The 19,150-nt window shown below is 41.0% G+C and overlaps 2 protein-coding genes across 5 annotated transcripts in view; both read left to right on the plus strand.

The window, feature by feature from the left end:
- Positions 1-74: 74 nt before the first annotated feature.
- Positions 75-15,968, plus strand: fam3a (FAM3 metabolism regulating signaling molecule A). The gene is made up of 10 exons (XM_063208312.1): positions 75-404; positions 1,290-1,337; positions 2,250-2,357; positions 2,459-2,482; positions 2,824-2,947; positions 3,333-3,391; positions 3,521-3,571; positions 10,668-10,752; positions 12,431-12,557; positions 14,331-15,968. The coding sequence occupies exons 2-10, from the start codon at positions 1,325-1,327 to the stop codon at positions 14,427-14,429; spliced, it is 690 nt and encodes a 229-aa protein (XP_063064382.1). The 5' UTR covers positions 75-404; positions 1,290-1,324; the 3' UTR covers positions 14,430-15,968.
- Positions 15,969-16,795: 827 nt separating this feature from the next.
- The window catches only part of wnk3 (WNK lysine deficient protein kinase 3), an 87,974-nt gene continuing 85,619 nt past the window's right edge, over positions 16,796-19,150 (plus strand). For all 4 annotated transcript variants that reach the window (XM_063208340.1, XM_063208341.1, XM_063208343.1 and 1 more), the window contains exon 1: positions 16,796-17,273. The gene's annotated coding sequence lies outside the window, so the exon portion shown is untranslated. The remainder of the gene's footprint in view (positions 17,274-19,150) is intronic.

The following is a 19,150-nucleotide window of genomic DNA, read 5'->3' on the forward strand; positions in this document are numbered from 1 at the left end:
TTGGTTTTATTGATGATGATAATAATCCAAGATAGCCTTGTGAAATATGCAAAACTTAACTTGTTAAACCCCAAACCTGTCAAACTAGATGGGGCGTGGAGTGACGTCACTGTAAACGGAAACCGGAAAACTAGGAGCCCTGATAAGTCGTCATTTGGTAGTCAGGCATATGACTTATTTATATTATTTCTGTGTTGTCTGCGCAAGATTTTATTGAACCAACGTAAACGTTGACGTCTCTGACCATGCATGGAGTTTGATCAAAACGATGAAGTGAAGACGACAGCTGAGCAACAGTTCTTCAGCGGCGTCAAGCTCGAGCTCCATTGAATTCCCCTCGCGCTTGCTTGGTGCAAGGGTTTCAGGGAAGAAGAGTGGTAGCCTGGTGGAAGACATCTTTTTGGGTATATCACAAGTTTCTTCTTCGAATAGTTTCGCATGTATGTCAACCAAATGTCAATGTCTAAATAGGAAGGTGTATCAGCGTTAAATAACCTAGCGTAAAGCAGTCTGTAAAATGTTTCTGGGCTTTTTAGCACCCACTAAGCTTACTCGCTAGCATAGCTGGCTAAAACTACCCTTGGGTGTTTTCATTTCATCTCCATGGCATCGTCATGCCAGCCAGCTAGCTAGCTTCCATCAACGAAGGCCACGATGAACAGTCTATTGATATATTTTAGCCCGTGTGCAAGAACACATTGTGAATATTATCAGTGTTTTACACTTGTTTTCAGTAAAGTTGTTGTAGATTGTTTGTTGTTGACTGGCAGTTGCTCAGTGAAACGGTCACAGTTAAACACAGCCCAGATGAAGTAAAGTTGTGTTTGGCTATTGCACTAGAACTACTATCGTACACAGCTGGTAAACAAATGGTAAAACACCTGAAAAGTTGAATTGTATTGCATTTGGGTCATTTGGTGTAATGCTGGTTGAGAACTTGGACTGGACGAATGTTTCTGCGTCATACCTGTCTGTGCAAAGAAAGTGTTAATGCATAAAAGTGCAATAATGTTCATCACCATGTCTACTGACGTTTCATCTGTCATTGTGGTATATCGGACATGCATACAATGTAAGCATGTCAGGTAGATGTTAAGATGCAAAAAACTTGTCCAATTTGCAAGATGTTAATGTAAATTGCTTGCCTTCATTAAATAAATGAGGTCTAAAAGAGACTTTGGTGAGTGGGGTTTGAAAATCTCTCTCTCTCTCTCTCTCTCTCTCTCTCTCTCTCTCTCTCTCTCTCTCTCTCTCTCTCTCTCTCTCTCTCTCTCTCTCTCTGAATCTAGATTTACACAGTGAGCTTGCTGGGTTTGTCTTCACAATGAGACTGGCAGGTGGGTTGTGTTAACTGCTAGATACTTGTACATTTGTAGCGCTGCAAATGTGTGTTTTTGCTATCTGTGCCCTGTCAGTGTTAAGCTTTAGCCATTGGGCCCATGGAGGTCAGTGATTGACCCCGTTCGTGATGGCGCATTTCTGCTTTTGCTAGGCAGCACGCATGCACACTTTTCCACTTTGATGCATTCTGGTCCAGAATACATCACCCTGGCATCACAGCTTCCTCACGAACGAACCCATTGACAGTGCTCATCCTCTAATCCAGGGGTGGGCAGAGTGAGGTCTGGGGGCCTATCGCAGCCCTCTGCTCTTTCATGTGTCCTGCTATGAAGTTAAAAAACAGTAATCAAACAGTAAGTTATAGCATTATATTGGATGGTGCCACACTGATGGTTTCCTGTTGCAGCAGCTCTGAGTGTGCTAAGTTTGTGTGTGTGTTTGTATGTATTTTGTCTATTTTTGTACATTTTGAATGTGTAATGTTGCTGCTTCCTCCGACACATAAATGTTCACACTCTAATCTCACATAGCAAACTTCTTTGTCTCGGCCAGCCCTTGCAGAGAGTTTTGGCGTTGCTTAGAAAGACAGCCTGATGTACCAGGGTCATTGATGTTTTAGAAGACAGGTGGTGCAACCACAGCTAATGTCACTACTGTATGGAATAGAATATTGTTTTGATGCACTATCACACATACATTTTAATGAACAGAAAGTACCAACTTCACACAATAGTGATATTATCTGTCGTTGCGCCACCCTGACATTTTCTTTTAAAAATGTCCCATCACCAGATGCTCCAAATGCTGTAAACACTTAAGTTAACTGAACCCCATGTGTAAGCTTCATGAAAAGTCTTAATTATCTCCATTTCATGACCAGCGTTTTGACATATTTGTGTGTTTGACAGGACCCCTCCGTGTGGTGGCAGTTGTTTTTCTAGTCGGCCTCACCTGGCTCCTGACAAGCTCTGTTTTGGGGAGAGATAGCAGCGCTATCTTGCGTCATTTTTTCAATGGTAAAGTCACAATTAGTTGAACTACGTATTTGTGTTGTTTGTTTGTCTGCCAAGTTTCTTGGAAGGTCACAAATGTAATGCCTGTTTTGTCTTCTTCACAGGTGGAGAGGAAGAAGCCACTCCAGGTGTGTGGAAAGAAGGGTTTCTGTGTCAAATCCTCTTGCTGATACTGTATTGGCATCAGTGGTAGAGTCTCGCAATCTACGACATGCATATATTTTAGTAATGTATGTGGTAATTAAGTCAAAAAGCATTGCTTATCTGTGTAAAGGTGTATGATTTCTAGTTAACCTCAAACAGAAAAGAAGGCAATATGCAGCCGGCCTTCAGTATTTGCTGTAAAGATCCAGTGAAAACACAAAGACTTAAGTGTGTAGATCACATTCTTTTCTGTTTAAAATACTTTATGCAGTTCAGCGGTAGGGCTATATAATGGTGTGTCATCTACTCTCTTGTCGTCTTGCAGAGCCAAAGCCACGTAAGTACAAGTGTGGCCTGTCTGCACCGTGTCCAGAGAAGCACATGGCTTTCCGGGTCGTCTCTGGAGCCGCCAATGTCATTGGTCCCAAAATCTGCTTAGAGGACAGAATGTAAGTCCATCCACTGACTGCTCCGTTCTGCTTTCCCCCCCTCTCTTTCCTCCTTCCCATTGTGCTGTCAATCTTTCACTGTTTTTTGTTTTTGTGCTTTAATCATCATTATCTCTTCTTCTGTTTCCTTTCCTTTCTGGAACCATATCCCAGATTAAGCTGCACCTTTTGAAGGACAGGGTTTAAGTATGTGTATGTGTGTGGTTTCGTTTTTTTTTTATATATATATCCATGTAGTGCTTCAGTTTAGATTCAGATTTAGTTTCGCAATTGTTGTTTGCTTCCTCGTCTATGCATTGTCAATAGCAGGACTATTATGGGTTATTGCTGTTTTATTTTGCTGTGTCATTCACTTACAGTAGTGCGGTTTCTTTCTTTGTTCCAGCCTCATGAGCAGTGTGAGGAACAATGTTGGAAGAGGACTGAACGTTGCTTTAGTAAATGGTAACTACCTACCTCAAAGCAGCACTCTTCACAATACCTTGAGACGCACATGTCATATTATATTCTGAACCCCATGTTCCATTTTCTCCCATTTAATCAGGGCCAATGTGCTCTTACGTTGTTTTACAGGAGTAACAGGAGATCTCCTAGAGGTCAAGGCTTTCGATATGTGGGCAGGGGGTAAGATGTTTTTCAAATAACATTGTTAATATTATTGCACTGGATTTATTTATTCGTGCATTGTTTGTAACAAAAGATGTAAACCTAGAGGTGCCATCTGCTCAAGACTTGCCTCAGAGGCTATGGTCTCTTGATATCATGTTTATGAATTCTGTGCCAAATAACTTCTTAATATACAGTATGACTAGGCCACACAATGAGATAATGCAACAATACCGGCATCTGCCTCAACAGACTTGGCACTGCTGTACTTGAAGGCACTTAAGCTTATTCAGAGTGCAGGATGTGTGCATTATCTTCCACTCACTATTGCTATACCATGTAGTACTTAGTTTATTTCTTATAAGGCATCACATCCATCCATTGGTCCATCTGTCTTATCGGCCCGTCTGCCTTACACTGGTTTGCTTTTTGGAGTGTTTGCACACGGCTGAGGCTTGTTGACCATGTCAGTTTAAGTTAAGCAAAAGAAAATCTGGAGGTATTGTGAGTTAAGGGTTTACCACAGTAGTTGGGCCCTCTCAATGTCACAGTAAGGTACTCTGCCACCCCAGTTGCTATACCATGCCACGCCATGCCACGCCATGTGCAAACACTTGGCTGGACTCCTGTACTGTATATCCTGGTCAGTAGGATGCCACAAGAACCTGCTGGATTAAGCCTGCTGTCATCAGCATGCTTCTGGGGTTCAGCATGTGTTTAACTGAGTGAGGAAACACCCTAACTGCCCACAAAACTCACACGTCTACATACCGACCTAAACGCATGTTATGGTACTTGTAGAAAATGAGGAAGTGTAACTGTTTTCGCGGCAGTGATGAATTGTAGTGCACCATTTGGACAAGTTTTTTTGAGGAAATTCCACCCGAGCACAATAACACGACGACTCAGTACACTTGAATGCCATCCCTTTGGAACCTGATAATCTGGATGAGGCGCCATTCAAAGAAAACAAAAGCCTCCTCACCTTTTTGCATTCCATGCATTTGCATATTCTTGAGTATAGTAAGGACACCACTAACTGTCAGGCCAAACTATGGTGTCTAGAGTGCCGTGGGGATTCCAATATTTTCTGTAAAGATAATAGGCACTATACGTACAGATGAAGAAAATGTTTACCTTAACTAGACAAAAATGTGAAAAAAGACAAAGCAACATAAATTGCCGTTTCAATAACATTGTTATAGAGAAACAATAAAATTGAACAAAACACCTCAGTAACTAGAAAAGTGTAGTGTCCTCCTGACTGTTAACACGCTAGAGACTGAAAAAGAAAAAACTAAAAAGTAAGGGAAGCCAAAGCAAGAAGCTTTTGTAAGCAGCTGGGTCTACACTGGAAAGTGTTGAGAGCAACTAATCTCTTAAACCCAGCCCAATGCCCCATCTTCACCACCTCATTTGATTGTGTAAAACAGACTACTAGCGGGGTGCATCTGACTGGGTACAGAGGTTATCTGGATGTGTGTGAATGCTCAGTCTCAAGGTCATTGCATAATGTCTCTGTCTGTGGACTGTTGGAAGGACATTGCTGAAGTTTAGTTTCTACAGACTGGCCGGCCGGGTGCACAAAAGTTTGATTGACGGCAAGGTGAAATTTACTACTACTACTACAAAAAAATTAAAAGTAGTGTGTGGATAATTGGTTGAATGAAGTCCTTGTATTTATTTTATTTACTTGCATACTACTAATTGTATTGCCTTAACATGCTCCAACCTTACTTGTACTTCCACACAAATACTACCAAACCTAATTACATTATTATTACATTTGCATATACACTTATCCAGAGCAACTTACAGATACGTGAATAAGCCGTTGCATGTGTTACAGTAGGCTGAGGGTGTGACTGCTTGATGTGCTAAACTGAGCCTCAGCCTATTGTAACACTTGTCATGTTCCAGGATGAACTGTTGAGTTTAGAGACAAAGGGTGGGACAGCAAATCCAGGATACAAAAATATAAGCAACCTTTATTTACGGGTAGACAAACAGAAACGTGCATGTGGGAAACAGAAAGAAGCTGAATGAAACACGGAAATACTCAGCACAATTGTTCCAAAATCAAAGTCAGCCTAAACCTAAACAAATGCTTCAAACAGACATGGTACAGTTCAATTTGTCCCGCTGCTATAACGGCTATCCAGCAGTACCTTGCTAAACACAGTCAGCTGCGCACGTGTTGCACAAAATCTGTCCTGCTCATTCCAAGCCTCACAGTGTGTACACTAGGCAATCTTACAACAATGATGCATTAGCATTCATACATGCACACAATTCAAAGTCTTTACAATCAGCAACACAATGAGAAGGGGGAGAGTTCGTCTTCTCCCAAGATATTTGCAGGGTTTCAGTTTCAGTCTGTGGAGCAATGTGGGGTCAGATGCACAGCTCAAGGGCAGTGCAATTATGGGAAGGGCTGTGGGATTCGAATCTCCAACTCTTCAATCCCATACTGGGGGGGTTGGGGACTCCAAAAGAACAGGACTCAGATTGTTATTTGGTGATCATGCTCAATTTACTTGACAAGCATTTGACAAGCATATGCAGTACATGTAGGTTGTATTGACAGGGGTGATCACATTTCCGTTCAGTGTGTAGTCAAGTGTATGCATGTTGCATATGACCCTGCAGTCATATAATGCCAGACTATGTAGCGTTGTCGTGTTAATTAGTCACCTTAACCAGCCAACCAATGCTAGCTGGGTCTCTTACCGTCCAAAAAGGGCCTAATCGTTACGCGCTGGATAGAAGCACCAAAATCGGTGTAGACCTTCCTTAGGGTGTTCTCCATCATTTCAGAAGGGGTGCCCCAAATTTCAATGTCATTAAGGTCATTTTTATGGGGTAAATCCAAGATGGCTGCCCAAAACGAGCCAATAGTAGTAAAATGCTGTACTGCCTGGACATAATGGTGTTATGGGCCAATTCACCTATTTGTGTGTGATGTATACAAACTGAACTTTGAAAATATGTGCAAAACTTACCATGAAAACAATGTTATATATGTCTTATTTAGATTCAAAAAGAGGAAAATCATAAAAACCATGGTCAGAATGAGATCACTCTACAATTGAGAGCTAATTTCTGGGCAGTTAGCTATTGAACCAACATTTATTAAGAGTTTTAAAAACTTGCAGTGGGTCATATCTATAAAATCCAAAAGAAAATTGTGTTAGAAAATTTAGGGGAGAAGAGATAAAACCCTTGAACTGGGCCACACATAACTCTCCCAATGTTAGCATGCTAGCATTAGCACGTTTCAGACACTCAGTCTGCTCTTCAGACAAAGATAGATGGCAAACAATAATTTTAATCCCACTTACACATGCGCACACACACACAAACTACTACTACTTCCTTAGGACCCCCTCAATCATTTAAGCCTATGAGTCCAACTGAAATATTCATATCAATCAAGTCAATAATACATGTAGGCTACATATCAAGTGTCAGTGACAGCTTGGATGATTTACTATAGGGCATTACAAATAAAATGTATGCTGATGTTCAGATATGTATATCTCAGTCCTACGTGTACAATGGAGTGATAAGGGCATTTATGAATATATCATATACAGTATACAGTATATTGACAGATACTTTATATTTTAAAAGAGCAAAATGGTAACATGTCTGTGTTTCATCTACTTTTGGCTTAGATGACATGTTGGCTACCTAACCACTTAATTTATTGTTTGCTGGTTATTTGTTATTTGTGGGTGTGGTCTTTTATTTAAAACATGTCTGCCTGCCTTCCCTCTCTCACATACAGTAGGCTACTAAAATAGTCTTTCAAAAACTTAAAACAACAGCATGTGGAAATCCTATTGGCTTTTGAGGGCTAAAGTCAAAGTAGCCTAAAAGTCATCAAGACTATACTGTACTCTACTGTATTGCACTGTACTGTACTCTACTGTACTGTACTGTACTGTCCTGTACTGTACTGTACTTTACTTTACTATACTGCACCGTACTATGTACTACTGTACTGTGCTGCACCGTACTGTATGCTACTGTACCGTACCGTACTGTACTATACTCTACTGTACTTTATTATACTGCACCGTACTGTATGCTACTGTACTGCACCGTACTGTATGCTACTGTACTGTACTGTACTGTACTATACTCTACTGTACTTTATTATACTGCACCGTTCTGTATGCTACTGTACTGTACTATACTGCACTGCACTGCACTGTCCTGTACAGTACAACTACATAGAACTGAAACATGTAGAGCATTCTGTGGACATGTACAATATTATGCAAAAGGGTGTAGTGGGAATGAGTTATGTTACTGTTACCACTCAAAATCTTGAAGGTTAAAAAAAGTCTTGTGGCATTTTTTTTTTTTTTTGGGGGGGGGGGGGTTATGACAGACTATCCTTCCTCCCAGACTATTTGTGTGCCTTGCATATCAAGAAAATGAGTACAGGTAATGATTTACTTTCATATTGTTTTTCTATATAGATATTTCTCCTATGGGTAAGGGTGGCACAAGACCTACGGTACATGTTGTCCATCAGCTGTCAGTTTTGATAGCAACTTAAGTACTCAATGATTACTGAGCTAACTAATACAACTTTTGGCACAAGTACTAGGTGAGGACTTGTCTGCAAATAAAAAAAAAAACAATTTACCTCTGTCTTCTTACTCAATACTAAGAAATCATTTCCATTTAATTTAAACTGAAGCCACTGTGGCCTACATGTAGGCCTATATTGAGTAATCTGTAATGCCATTCTAAAGATGACTGAAATGCTCTCACAATATGCACAATGCCTTGTAAAAATATAGAATTAGGTGATCTTATGGGGTTCTTCATACATATGGAAAGGTCCTGTCTTTTACCCTCTCTCATACAAATAAAATAAGTTTATCTGTTAAGGAAATTAGAGGATGGAGAACCTGCTACCTAGGGCATCTTGCACTGACACTATCCCATTCAGATCGAGCATTAGGAGCAGTCTATTCTCAACATAGTTTTAGTGTGGGCAATGCTCATTTTAATTCAGACCAAGAATCTTCTCAAATCGTTCACAATGTTACATGCTGTCAAGCACGTAAGCACAGACTCACCCATACTTTCACACTATGTACATTTTGTAGTTTTATCAATCTGGTCAAGCAGACTACCCTTGCTTCATCTCTGCTGAGGACTATATTAACATTTTCAGCTAAGTATAATGCCATGTAATAACAATGTAATGCATTACCAACATGACATATTGTATATGACATGGTAGACAATTTTTTTTCCAGGGGCACCCCTTCTAGGATGTCTTCAAATCACTCAAGGAACATGTGTACCGAATTATATGCTTCTATCCAGCGCGTAACGATTTCTCGGCTTAGAGCCCCTACTATGCTTAAACTGCTAATTAGTGGGTAAATAGAGTCATTAATGGGTAAATAAAAAAATCTCTGAAGCGCACAAACAGCATAATTTGGTGTGGTGCATCACATCGTCCCGAATCAATAAGACCCGAACGGCACAAAATAACCTGTAAATACACTGTACATCTGAATGACGGTGTGGACTTTCCGGAAGATACTAGAGAGAGAGATGTCATTCTTTATAAGACACAGTTAATAAATACCGTATTCATATGTCCTTGGTGTGGTTTGAAGAGATCACTAGAAAAAAGCTTGAACTGAGGTAAATATGTTTATTATAATTTTGTAGGAAAAGGTACCATTTCATTCATAATATTTCTAAATGATGCATTGCACTACCAAAGTATTGAACTGAAATGCTTTAAAATGAAACATTACACTAGCTACATTGAGGAGGCTTAGTTAACAGTAAGTAGTTTGGTAGATAATACTGCAGCTTTGATGGAAAAAGGAAAAGGATAACGAGCGCTCAAAGTCTTTTCTCCAGATAGAAGGGGTGCATCTGGTTAATCCTGTTAAGGCTTCATAGAACGATGACTAAATCCAAAGCACTCTCCTTCGAGTCAAGGTTGTAGTTTTTTTTTTTTAAAAAAGGCTTTATTTTACATTGGGGTAAACAAACTTAAAAACACAGACCGGTTTCAGCCGTCTGGCCTTTGTCAGGGAGTGGTTAAAACTCGGGTACCTGGGTAGCACAGGTAAGTAAACTCTTGGGGCTCACATGGGTATGGGGACGTACACAGTTCACACATTCAATATACTGTAAAGAAATAAAGAGATGAGATAAGTTAGTGGTAGATATGACTGATGGTCTTACATAAAACATCATATGCAGAGTCAAAAGGTGTTATAAAAAAGGTGTTATAAAAAGGCCCAAAATCTATTTCCTCATTTAAACCTGGATAGTTGGGGGCATCCAAATTATGAATTCAGTAAGTCTCTCTTTGTAGTACTAGTTTGTTAAGCCGGTCCCCACCTCTTACTGTTTTTTCTACATGTTCAATTGCTTCTACCTTTAGAAGACTATCTTTAGAACACAAATATGCCATAAGAACAAAGAACAATGATTACCCCATGGCACGCCACTTCTTTTCCCACCACAACAAGAACAATAGTCTTCTAAAGGTAGAAGCAATTGAACATGTAGAAAAACCAGTAAGAGATGGGGACTGGCTTAACAAACAAGTACTACAAAGAGAGACTTACTGCATTCATAATTTGGATGCCCTCAATTACCCAGGTTTATATGAGGAAATTGATTTTAGGCCTTATTTTTATAACACCTTTTTTATAACACCTTTTGACTCTGCATATGATGTTTTATGTAAGACCATCAGTCATATCTACCACTAACTTATCTCATCTCTTTATTTCTTTACAGTATATTGAATGTGTGAATTGTGTACGTCCCCATACCCATGTGAGCCCCAAGAGTTTATTTACCTTTGCTACCCAGGTACCTGAGTTTTAACCACGCCCTGACAAAGGCCAGACGGCTGAAACCGGTCTGCGTTTTTAAGTTTGTTTACCCCAATGTAATGTTTTTTTGTAACTACAACCTTGACTCGAAGGAGAGTGCTTTGGATTCAGTCATCTTTCTATGAATACTGCAGCTTCATTGGGAATGTTAGTAACTACTTACTTGGTTTTGCTTTAAGCAGGACTGTTGGGTAATTGTGTGCTTTCTGTTATTCCAGATGTGTCAGAGCTGTTGAAGTTTCTGCGGCCCCTGCATGAAGGAACTCTGGTGTTTGTGGCCTCCTTCGATGACCCGGCTACCAAGTACGTATCATTTGTCGGGCATAACAACACATCTATTTCGTTCCCTTCAGTGATGCAACCCCAAATATAACTTTTGGACTGAGTACACAAGAAAAGGTCTGAGGCACTCTGATGCAAGAATTAAAAGTCCTTTATTACATGGGAAATAAATTACTTTTCACTCCTTCAGACTGACTTGGATCTTCTATTACACTCAAGACATGCTCTTCTGGACACTGGATAACAGATAGTGTAGCCCTAGATGCCAATCTAGCCGGATATGAAGGCATGGAAACTAAATTGATGTACAGGATCTGTAATTGCTTCTGTCTTTCCTCTCCTTCCCCTTTTTTCCTGAGGGCTTTTGATGGTGTTTGCAGCTGTTGTCTGCCATGAACGACTTGATGAAATGACACGTGATTGACAGCTGAAGAGTGTAGTCTGTCATTGTTAACCAGCTCCAAATAGGAAGAAGTACATGCAGTAGAGTACTCAGGCTGGGAACACACGCTTACATCGATTAGCTTGTGTGTGTTTTAGTTTTCTTTTCCCATTCCCTTTACCTTAGTTGACGGCAACACTGAATTGTGGCTTCGCTGTGTTGCGTAGAACGTGTTGCCTCTGTCAAATAGTTGGGCAACGTTCAACATCTGAATGTCCACGTCCATTACGTAGATATGCGTGCCATCACACTTTTGAGGGATGACCCAAGTGTCAGTCAGTGGATGCCACCTTATTATTTGTCCGTGTTCCCACATTGCGCCATGGGAAATTCTCAATTTTCAGTGGCTCCATATCAGAGGACTATTGCGAGGGAAAGTAATCTCATCGCCCCCTGCTGGTAACGTTCCAAGCCTCTGCATCAAATTAATGTTTTTTTTCTTTAAAAAATTACATCTCGGTCCTTACGACGAAGTAGGAGCAGTGGCTGTCATATAATATGCATGTTGGCCCGTTTGATCGATTCAGGTGGTAAAATGTTTGTTTTTTAACTGATCTGAGCTGATTTTAATATTCTTAAAAAAGCTAATACAGAACTACACTGACTCGCATGTGTGACGTGTTTACTTCATGTAATTAGCATAGCCAAATTAGCATAGCCAAACATTAGCCAGAGAGTTGGTCATATCTACTAGAGCCATCATATCTACTAGAGAAGCTAAAACCAAACCAAACTAATCGAGTGTATATATGTGTAATAAGACGGCAATATGGAACTCGCAGGATTACAAGAATGTGAAGAAACACAAAGAACTTGCGTTCGTTTTCTTTCCCTGTGTTGTCAAAGAAGCGCGAAGCACAGCATGCTGGGAGCTGTAGTCTGTTTCTGACCAGATTGGCACAATTTCTACTTTTCTTAAAAGGACAAAAAATGACTCAAGATTTCGACAGGTAGTAGTTCATCCTATTGTGTAAGCTGAAACATGTGTCTGGTGTGCTAGTTCAGCGTCATATCTGTGTGGGATTTAAAAAAAAAAACTTGTCTATGGGAGTAGCAATAGGATCGCCCTGGTGGTTGGAACGTAACCGCTAGGATCGCTGTTTTCCACTTTCCCTCCCAATTTGAAACTAGATAGCTGACTTGATCAGATTGACTTGGTTGTGAATTTGGTGTGCGTCACAGGTATCTTCATGTCCAGCCTAATGTGTGCGTGTGTGTGTGTGTGTGTGTGTGTGTGTATGTGTGTGTGAATATCAGGTTGAATGACGAGGCGCGTCACCTGTTTGAGGAACTGGGCAGCACCGCAGCTAAGGAGCTGGCCTTCAGAGACAGCTGGGTGTTTGTGGGAGCCAAAGGCATTGAAAACAAGACTCCATTTGAACAGGTGAGGAAATCGCAATCTGAACTACACGGTTTTATCATCTTTATTCATTTATTTGAAACCAATGAACTTTAACATTGTTAAGTATGAGTCAAATACATGTAGTTCATACACTTGTAAATGATGAATAATAGATTTAAAGGTTGTGGAAACATGGATAAGAAAATTGTAAATGGGCAATAGTACATTTTACGGTTACATTCACATATTGCCACATTCATAGCCACCCTGCGATGTTTTCGTCTCACCTGGGTCACAGCATATTCCACACAGTATCACTCATTGAACAACGGTCAACTTCATTTCTATTATATTGTAAAGGTCTTTGAGTGCTCAAAGGAGCAGAATAGAGCTATATAAAATATAATGCATTACCATTACCATATTAAAGCAACACTAGTGCAGTAACTACTGGTCTATCCTTCAGCCTCAAATGCCTCAAATATTGTGTGGAACAAGATCATGTTTCATACACCAGTTGTTCTGATGCTGAGTTAAAAAGCACATATGCAGTTTTAGGGGAAGGGAGACCCAGTCTGTTTTTGTTAAGGGGTTTTTTGTTTTGCTTTTTGAAAGTGGCATATTTACTTTCAGCCACTAGAGGGAGCTGTGGTGAGAACACATACGGCTCTGAAAGCAGTGACATCTGAATAGCATTTCTTAAAGAATGTGGACATTACAAAAGGACCCGGCATAGCGTTCTGTCCGTGGTGGAATGCATGCATGCATGCTAGCCAGCAGGCTGTGAGGAATGTGGGCCTGCCATTGTGAACATTTTGGGGGCAGTGAGTTCACACAGTGGAGTGGAGGTCCTTTTGTCTCTTTAGAGGCACTAGCTCTTGGTGACTAATTCTTCAAAGGAACGTCCTGCACGTCAGAAACGTCCTGTCTTATACCACCTGCTGATGCTATTGTAATGGGTGTCCATTCGTGCATGTGTGCGTGTACTTGCAGTGGACTGCATCTGCTTAACAGTTTCTATATGACACCAATTGCCTCTGCAGATATGATGTTTCATCTCATGATGCATTGTACTAAGTATTAGTGTCGGAATTTGCACACAAAAAAAACAATTTCGCTTGTAATTCAAAGCAACAATCTTAAAAGTCCTACTGAAGGTGGCCTCCTTCTTCTGTTAGGGTTTGGAAATGTTCACAATGGTCAGTGTATGAAAGGTTGGGTAGAAAAAGACCACACACTCTTGCTTTCTTGTTCTCTGAAGTGAAATATTTACTGTAATACACCATTTCCTGGTTACACAGTCATGTTTTTGTGACCTGAAGCCATCCTCAGTGTATACAGGCAGAAACGCGTCTATGTAACCTTGAAATAGTGCATTAAACATTCAAGTACAAGTAAGAAAATGCAGTCTTTTTCTATCCTATCTGATGATGTTTTTTGGACACGCACCTAAAGACAACAACTACACCTGCGTTTGAGCGCGCCTTCTATTGAAACCAATGTAGGACAGGAAGCACCCACACCCACCTATGCACAGTGCAGGCGGACAACTAATTTCACTACACGTTTTACTCATGCCATTTTATCCATGTGACACTGAAAAATGAAAAAAAGGTCTCACCATGCATAGGTCTCTTTACCACACAGACGCGTTTCGGCGCTCTGACCTCCTCAGTTTTTTCATTTTTCAGTTTTGCAGTGTTTTGGTCAGCACCCTTACGAGGAAGAGAAAAACTGTTGTGTGACGCCTGCTCCAACCCTTATGAATTTTATCCATGTGACAAATTAAAACTCCATTGTGTCCTTGTCTTCCAGCGCATGAAGAACAGCAAGAGCAGCAACAAGTACGAGGGCTGGCCCGAATCCCTGGAGATGGACGGCTGCATCCCCCTCAGAGCCCCCCTGGAGAACTAGCACACACACACACCTCTCAACACGGCACACTCCCAGGACGAGACCATCCCAAACACGGCATGGTAGGGGAATATGCTCCTAATTGCCATGAGGGGGCTCGTCCATGGTTGGTTAGCCGTGTGAGACATCACCAAGACGTTTGGATGGTAGGGGAAGGTTCTCATTGTATTCGTGAGGGAGCTTGTACCTGTTTGGTTGGTTTGCCATGAGAGACCTCACCTCCACATGATCTCAGTGGAGCTCAAGGAGCTTGAAGTTGAATTTCATGATTTAAAAAGCCTCATCACCACTAGTGTTAGGGTTAGGAATAAGGTCTGTGTCAGGGCATAAAACTTAAAACTCATAATGCTAAACGGTGTGTGTCATGTTGCCCTAACTTAACCTTATTCCAGACCAATCACAGACAAGTTCCCTCATAAATATTAACGAACCTTCCCACAGAATTCTATGAACATAAACATTGCTCCCAGGACACAAACCCAGGAAGGAACGAGGAGCCAAGAAGTAGGAACTAATTGCACAGGACATTGTGGACCTCAAGGGCAAGTGGAGATATTGCTGTGTACATGCTGCTGGAAAATAACTATGCCAGACTTCAGGACCACAACAAAAAAATCACAGGGGGCACAGAGTTGGGTGTACCCGTTTTCCTATGTTAATGCTGCCACGGACCTTCCAGCTACTTTTAGGCTGATGCACACTTTGCTGATTTTGTTCTTGAAAATGAGGCTCAGGACTAAGCGTTGGGTTCTCCTTGGTCTCGTACGGTGTGGTTTAGCACAAACTTCTAAGAGAATCTAGCGAGAAAAAAAAATGATGGCTTTGCTAACTATCAACCTTGCAGGAAGGCAGTGCTCAGACCAGCTGAAAAGGCTACCATATTAATAGTGGTAGCCAATGAGAAATGCTTGGATGTGAAATGATGTTAATTATGCAATAATGTTTTTATAATTTCAAGGGTAATTATCTGTGATGCAATCCTATGTTTGGGAGTAAAACTAATATATTGCCGTAATAACCATGACAATGCTCAGCGATTGACCCATTTTTACGCAAGTCGTTACTACAGTTTATACAACATGTTTGTGTAAAAAAACACACAATTCCGTTTTTTTCCCGCAATCATAAGTGATGTATTTGTGTCTAGAGAGCTAGTTATACGCATTTACGCCCGGACAGATCTAGACACCTTAACTGTCATCACTCCACTCAGAAGGCTAATGTCTGGAACCTTTGCTTTCATCACAAATAAGTATGTTGAATGTGTTGCTTTAGTAATGCAATGTGTTGTTTTGTGTCCTGTAAACCGTTTTTGTTAATCTTTTTGTGTCCTGTTGATTTATTTGGTTTAAAATCTGTGTGACAATAACTTTTGTATTTTGTGAGGCTTAGTTTGTCAGGTAAGACCTGAAACATAAAAATACTCCTATATTTAATATATCTGGTGCACCAGTAAACCAAATGAGTGTGTGATTACTATATGTATATTTTTTACATTGCTATGACAATAAATAAAAAGCTGAAGGATTTGCTAATTTTTATTTGGGCCTATTCATTTTGTGAAGCTAACTCTGAGTCAGAACACTGTACGTGCCATAGCCAGATACAATCACATCATGAATACAGTATGTGTACGAAATTAAGAGTGGTCACGTGCCTATATGCATGCATTGCACTGCACGTTTGTGTCCTCCTGGGCTTTGATTTCATATGTGGAAGTTGGTACAATCTGTGTGGGTTCCTGGGGAGTGGTCGCCGTGGCCGCCTCTGTAACTAGGTTGAACCAAAATAACTTGAAGAATCAAGAGCAGCGCTGTTAGCCACCTGCCAGTGAATGATTTAGTGGGTTAGTGTAAACAAGCACCATGGACAGCGGCTGTACCGGCTTGCTTACGCTAGGCGGCGGTAAGCAATTATGTAAATAATATATAGCCTAACATACTTGGCTGACTGGCCTGGAATAATTTAATGCTGGTATGTCATCGGTTTAATCCTGTCTTTCTTTTTTTGCTATTTGTTTTGTTTTCCTTTATGAAGGGTAGGATAATGGTATGGCTTAACCCGGTATAATTAAAACAGTTTATTGAATGTTCACAGATCAACTTGAAATGAGCTAATATAATAAACGGAAAGCCATGCCAGAGAAAACGATGCATCATGAGTCAATTTGGTAGCAGATAGACAAGAATGAAACCGCTACGTGGAATGAGAAGCTGCAATTAAATTTTAAAGCCCATAAATTCCGTGCAGTCTACCTGCATGTATTCCTGCCTGGCGAATAAAAATAGGATCGGGTGCGCGACTTGCCGTGGTCGACAGTGGCGGTAGCGCGCACCAGGCAGAGCCCGAAAACGACGAGCTATTGCAGAGAGAAACGAGGAGAGAAAGCAAGTGCACCCAGCAACATCACTGCTTCCCCGTATACAGACGGTCATTGTTTTGTAAATTATGTAAAAATAACAGTGGACAGAACTGTGTTTGCGTCATGTTGCACTGAATCGTCTGCACGAGGGGATGTAATCAAAATACAATTTGAGCAGCACATCAATGGGACTTGAATTGTAACGACTTTATCAAATCAGACTGATTCGACGTTGAGGATTTGTGAGCCTGGATTTAACGACGTGACCAAATCAAGGGAGCGACACATCGAATGGTAAAGGAGCAGTCCACCCTTAACAACAACAGGCTCATAAGCAAACGTGGTCCCAGAGATTGTGTATTTTAATAATAGAGAATGTTATCCTGTAAACCTTGCTGAGAGACGGCAGGGTCCTTGTCTGGTACTTCAGCGACAACGGAATTTATTCTCTCAGCCGACAGCACGCTGGATGTCGCATATGGGTAAGCTATTATATTTACGTGTCTGATACAAACAGCCCCTTTTAATAATCCTTTTTGTGTTTTTAATTTTAGTTTCGACGGCATAGCCTACATGTGCCGTTTGTGTTGTGGTCAATATGGTCCTGCTGTTGGTCTCCATGTAGACGCGCCAAGTGCTGTAGTAGTGTCAGTGACAGCTTCTTTCATCGTTAGCTTATCATAACATTGACGTCCATTGGCTCTTATAATTATGTTTGTTTAATATGCTGGCCAGAACAGCTTTATGTAGGAACCATGTATTTTCATATTTGTGATAGCTAGGCAAGGGAAGTGTAGTGTTTTCTCCTCAGCGAATTGAGGGCTTCAGCATGAAGTTAGCCATTGAGGTTGCTTGCTAGGTGGTCAGCAAGCTAAATAAAAAAAATGGTGTTACAATTACCGGAGACATAACATGTTTTGTGTTTAACGAGGATTGGGCGAATTAGAGATAGGCCATTTCGTACAGACCTATGCCGACATTTTCTCTCAATAGCAGAAAGCCGTATCTAGGTTGACAGCCAACTTACTTCCACATGAAATACAGCTAGCTTATGCTGCAGTGCCTTGTAGGGTTATCTGTCACTTAAACCAGCTGACAATCATTTGCGTCAAATTATTAGCCCACATATGACAATAATATGAAACCTACAATCTATTTATAAATGATTTAAATGCAGATATAGTGATTTCGGTAGGTGAACATGTTTTTCTTCTCCCCGAGCGGCTGTGAACCAGCCTTTATGAATAGTTTCTTTTGTAAACACAACATTGAATGGCTTTGTTGGACGTGCGCTTTGGTTCATGCCAACAGCGAATGATGGTTGCATATCACTTCATTGTTTTTCTGTTCGTATTGTCTGTTAATGAATTTGTTGCATCCGTAGAGAATATAGTCTCGTCCAGGGCTCTAAATTAACACACGCCAACACGCCAAACAGGGGTGAAAATTCATTTTGGCTAGTAGAAAAAAATACCTACCCGCCAATTTGGCTAGTAGTTCCCGAGTACAGTAAATTATGAACGGTAAACCGCTGTTCTGACGAACGTTAGACGGCGAGATTTCCTACATTACCCATGGACACTAGCGTCACGACGTAGCCTCCCACAGTGGGCTTTCCAGTGCAGCGAGCGGCAACTCCATGCTGTTGCGCGCGCCAGGATTGAAAACATTCTGTCAGCTAAGCTGCGCTCACACTATTCTGACAGGCAGCTCTCCTCCTATGCTCTCGTCGCTTTCGCTACAACCTTTTTAACGTCACTACTGCTATATGAACATTGCTGTAACAGGCTGCATTTTTGAAGCAGCGAGGCCCTGGCCGTTTCAATAACAGGAGTTACGCAGATTATGCATAGAGCTACTTCTGTTCTGTAGACTTATGTTTTGTGCGAGTGATGAGAATGTGGCGGGGGTTAGCGCAAGGTTCTGTGCGTTGGTGTAACCGTAATAATAGCAGAGAGATTTTAGAATTACTAGAATATTTCTGATAATAGTGACGTTAAAAAATGAGTGGCTGTGGAACGAAATAGCGACAAGGGCAGAGGAGGAGAGCTGACTGTCAGAGTAGTGTGACCGTAGCTGTCAGTTCAGTTGTCTTCTGAAATGTTCCGAGTCCTGGCGCAACTAAGTTGGAAAGCCCACGCCATCGGAAAGAAAAAAAAGCAACCAACGACGAAGCTGTCGAAGTAACAACGGAAGCGAATATTCCCGAGATAATATTTACTTTCAGTTAAACTAGGCTTCTTGTCATTTTGTTGCGCATGGTAGAGAAGAGCTCCTCCTCTCTCCTCTCATCTCTTCTCCTTCCTTGGGGTGTGCGTAGGCCTATGTGAGGTTTTGTAGTGTTAAGCTGTGTGCTTGG

The sequence above is a fragment of the Engraulis encrasicolus genome, chromosome 10 (assembly GCF_034702125.1).
Source record: "Engraulis encrasicolus isolate BLACKSEA-1 chromosome 10, IST_EnEncr_1.0, whole genome shotgun sequence".
NCBI classification, from domain to species: domain Eukaryota; kingdom Metazoa; phylum Chordata; class Actinopteri; order Clupeiformes; family Engraulidae; genus Engraulis; species Engraulis encrasicolus.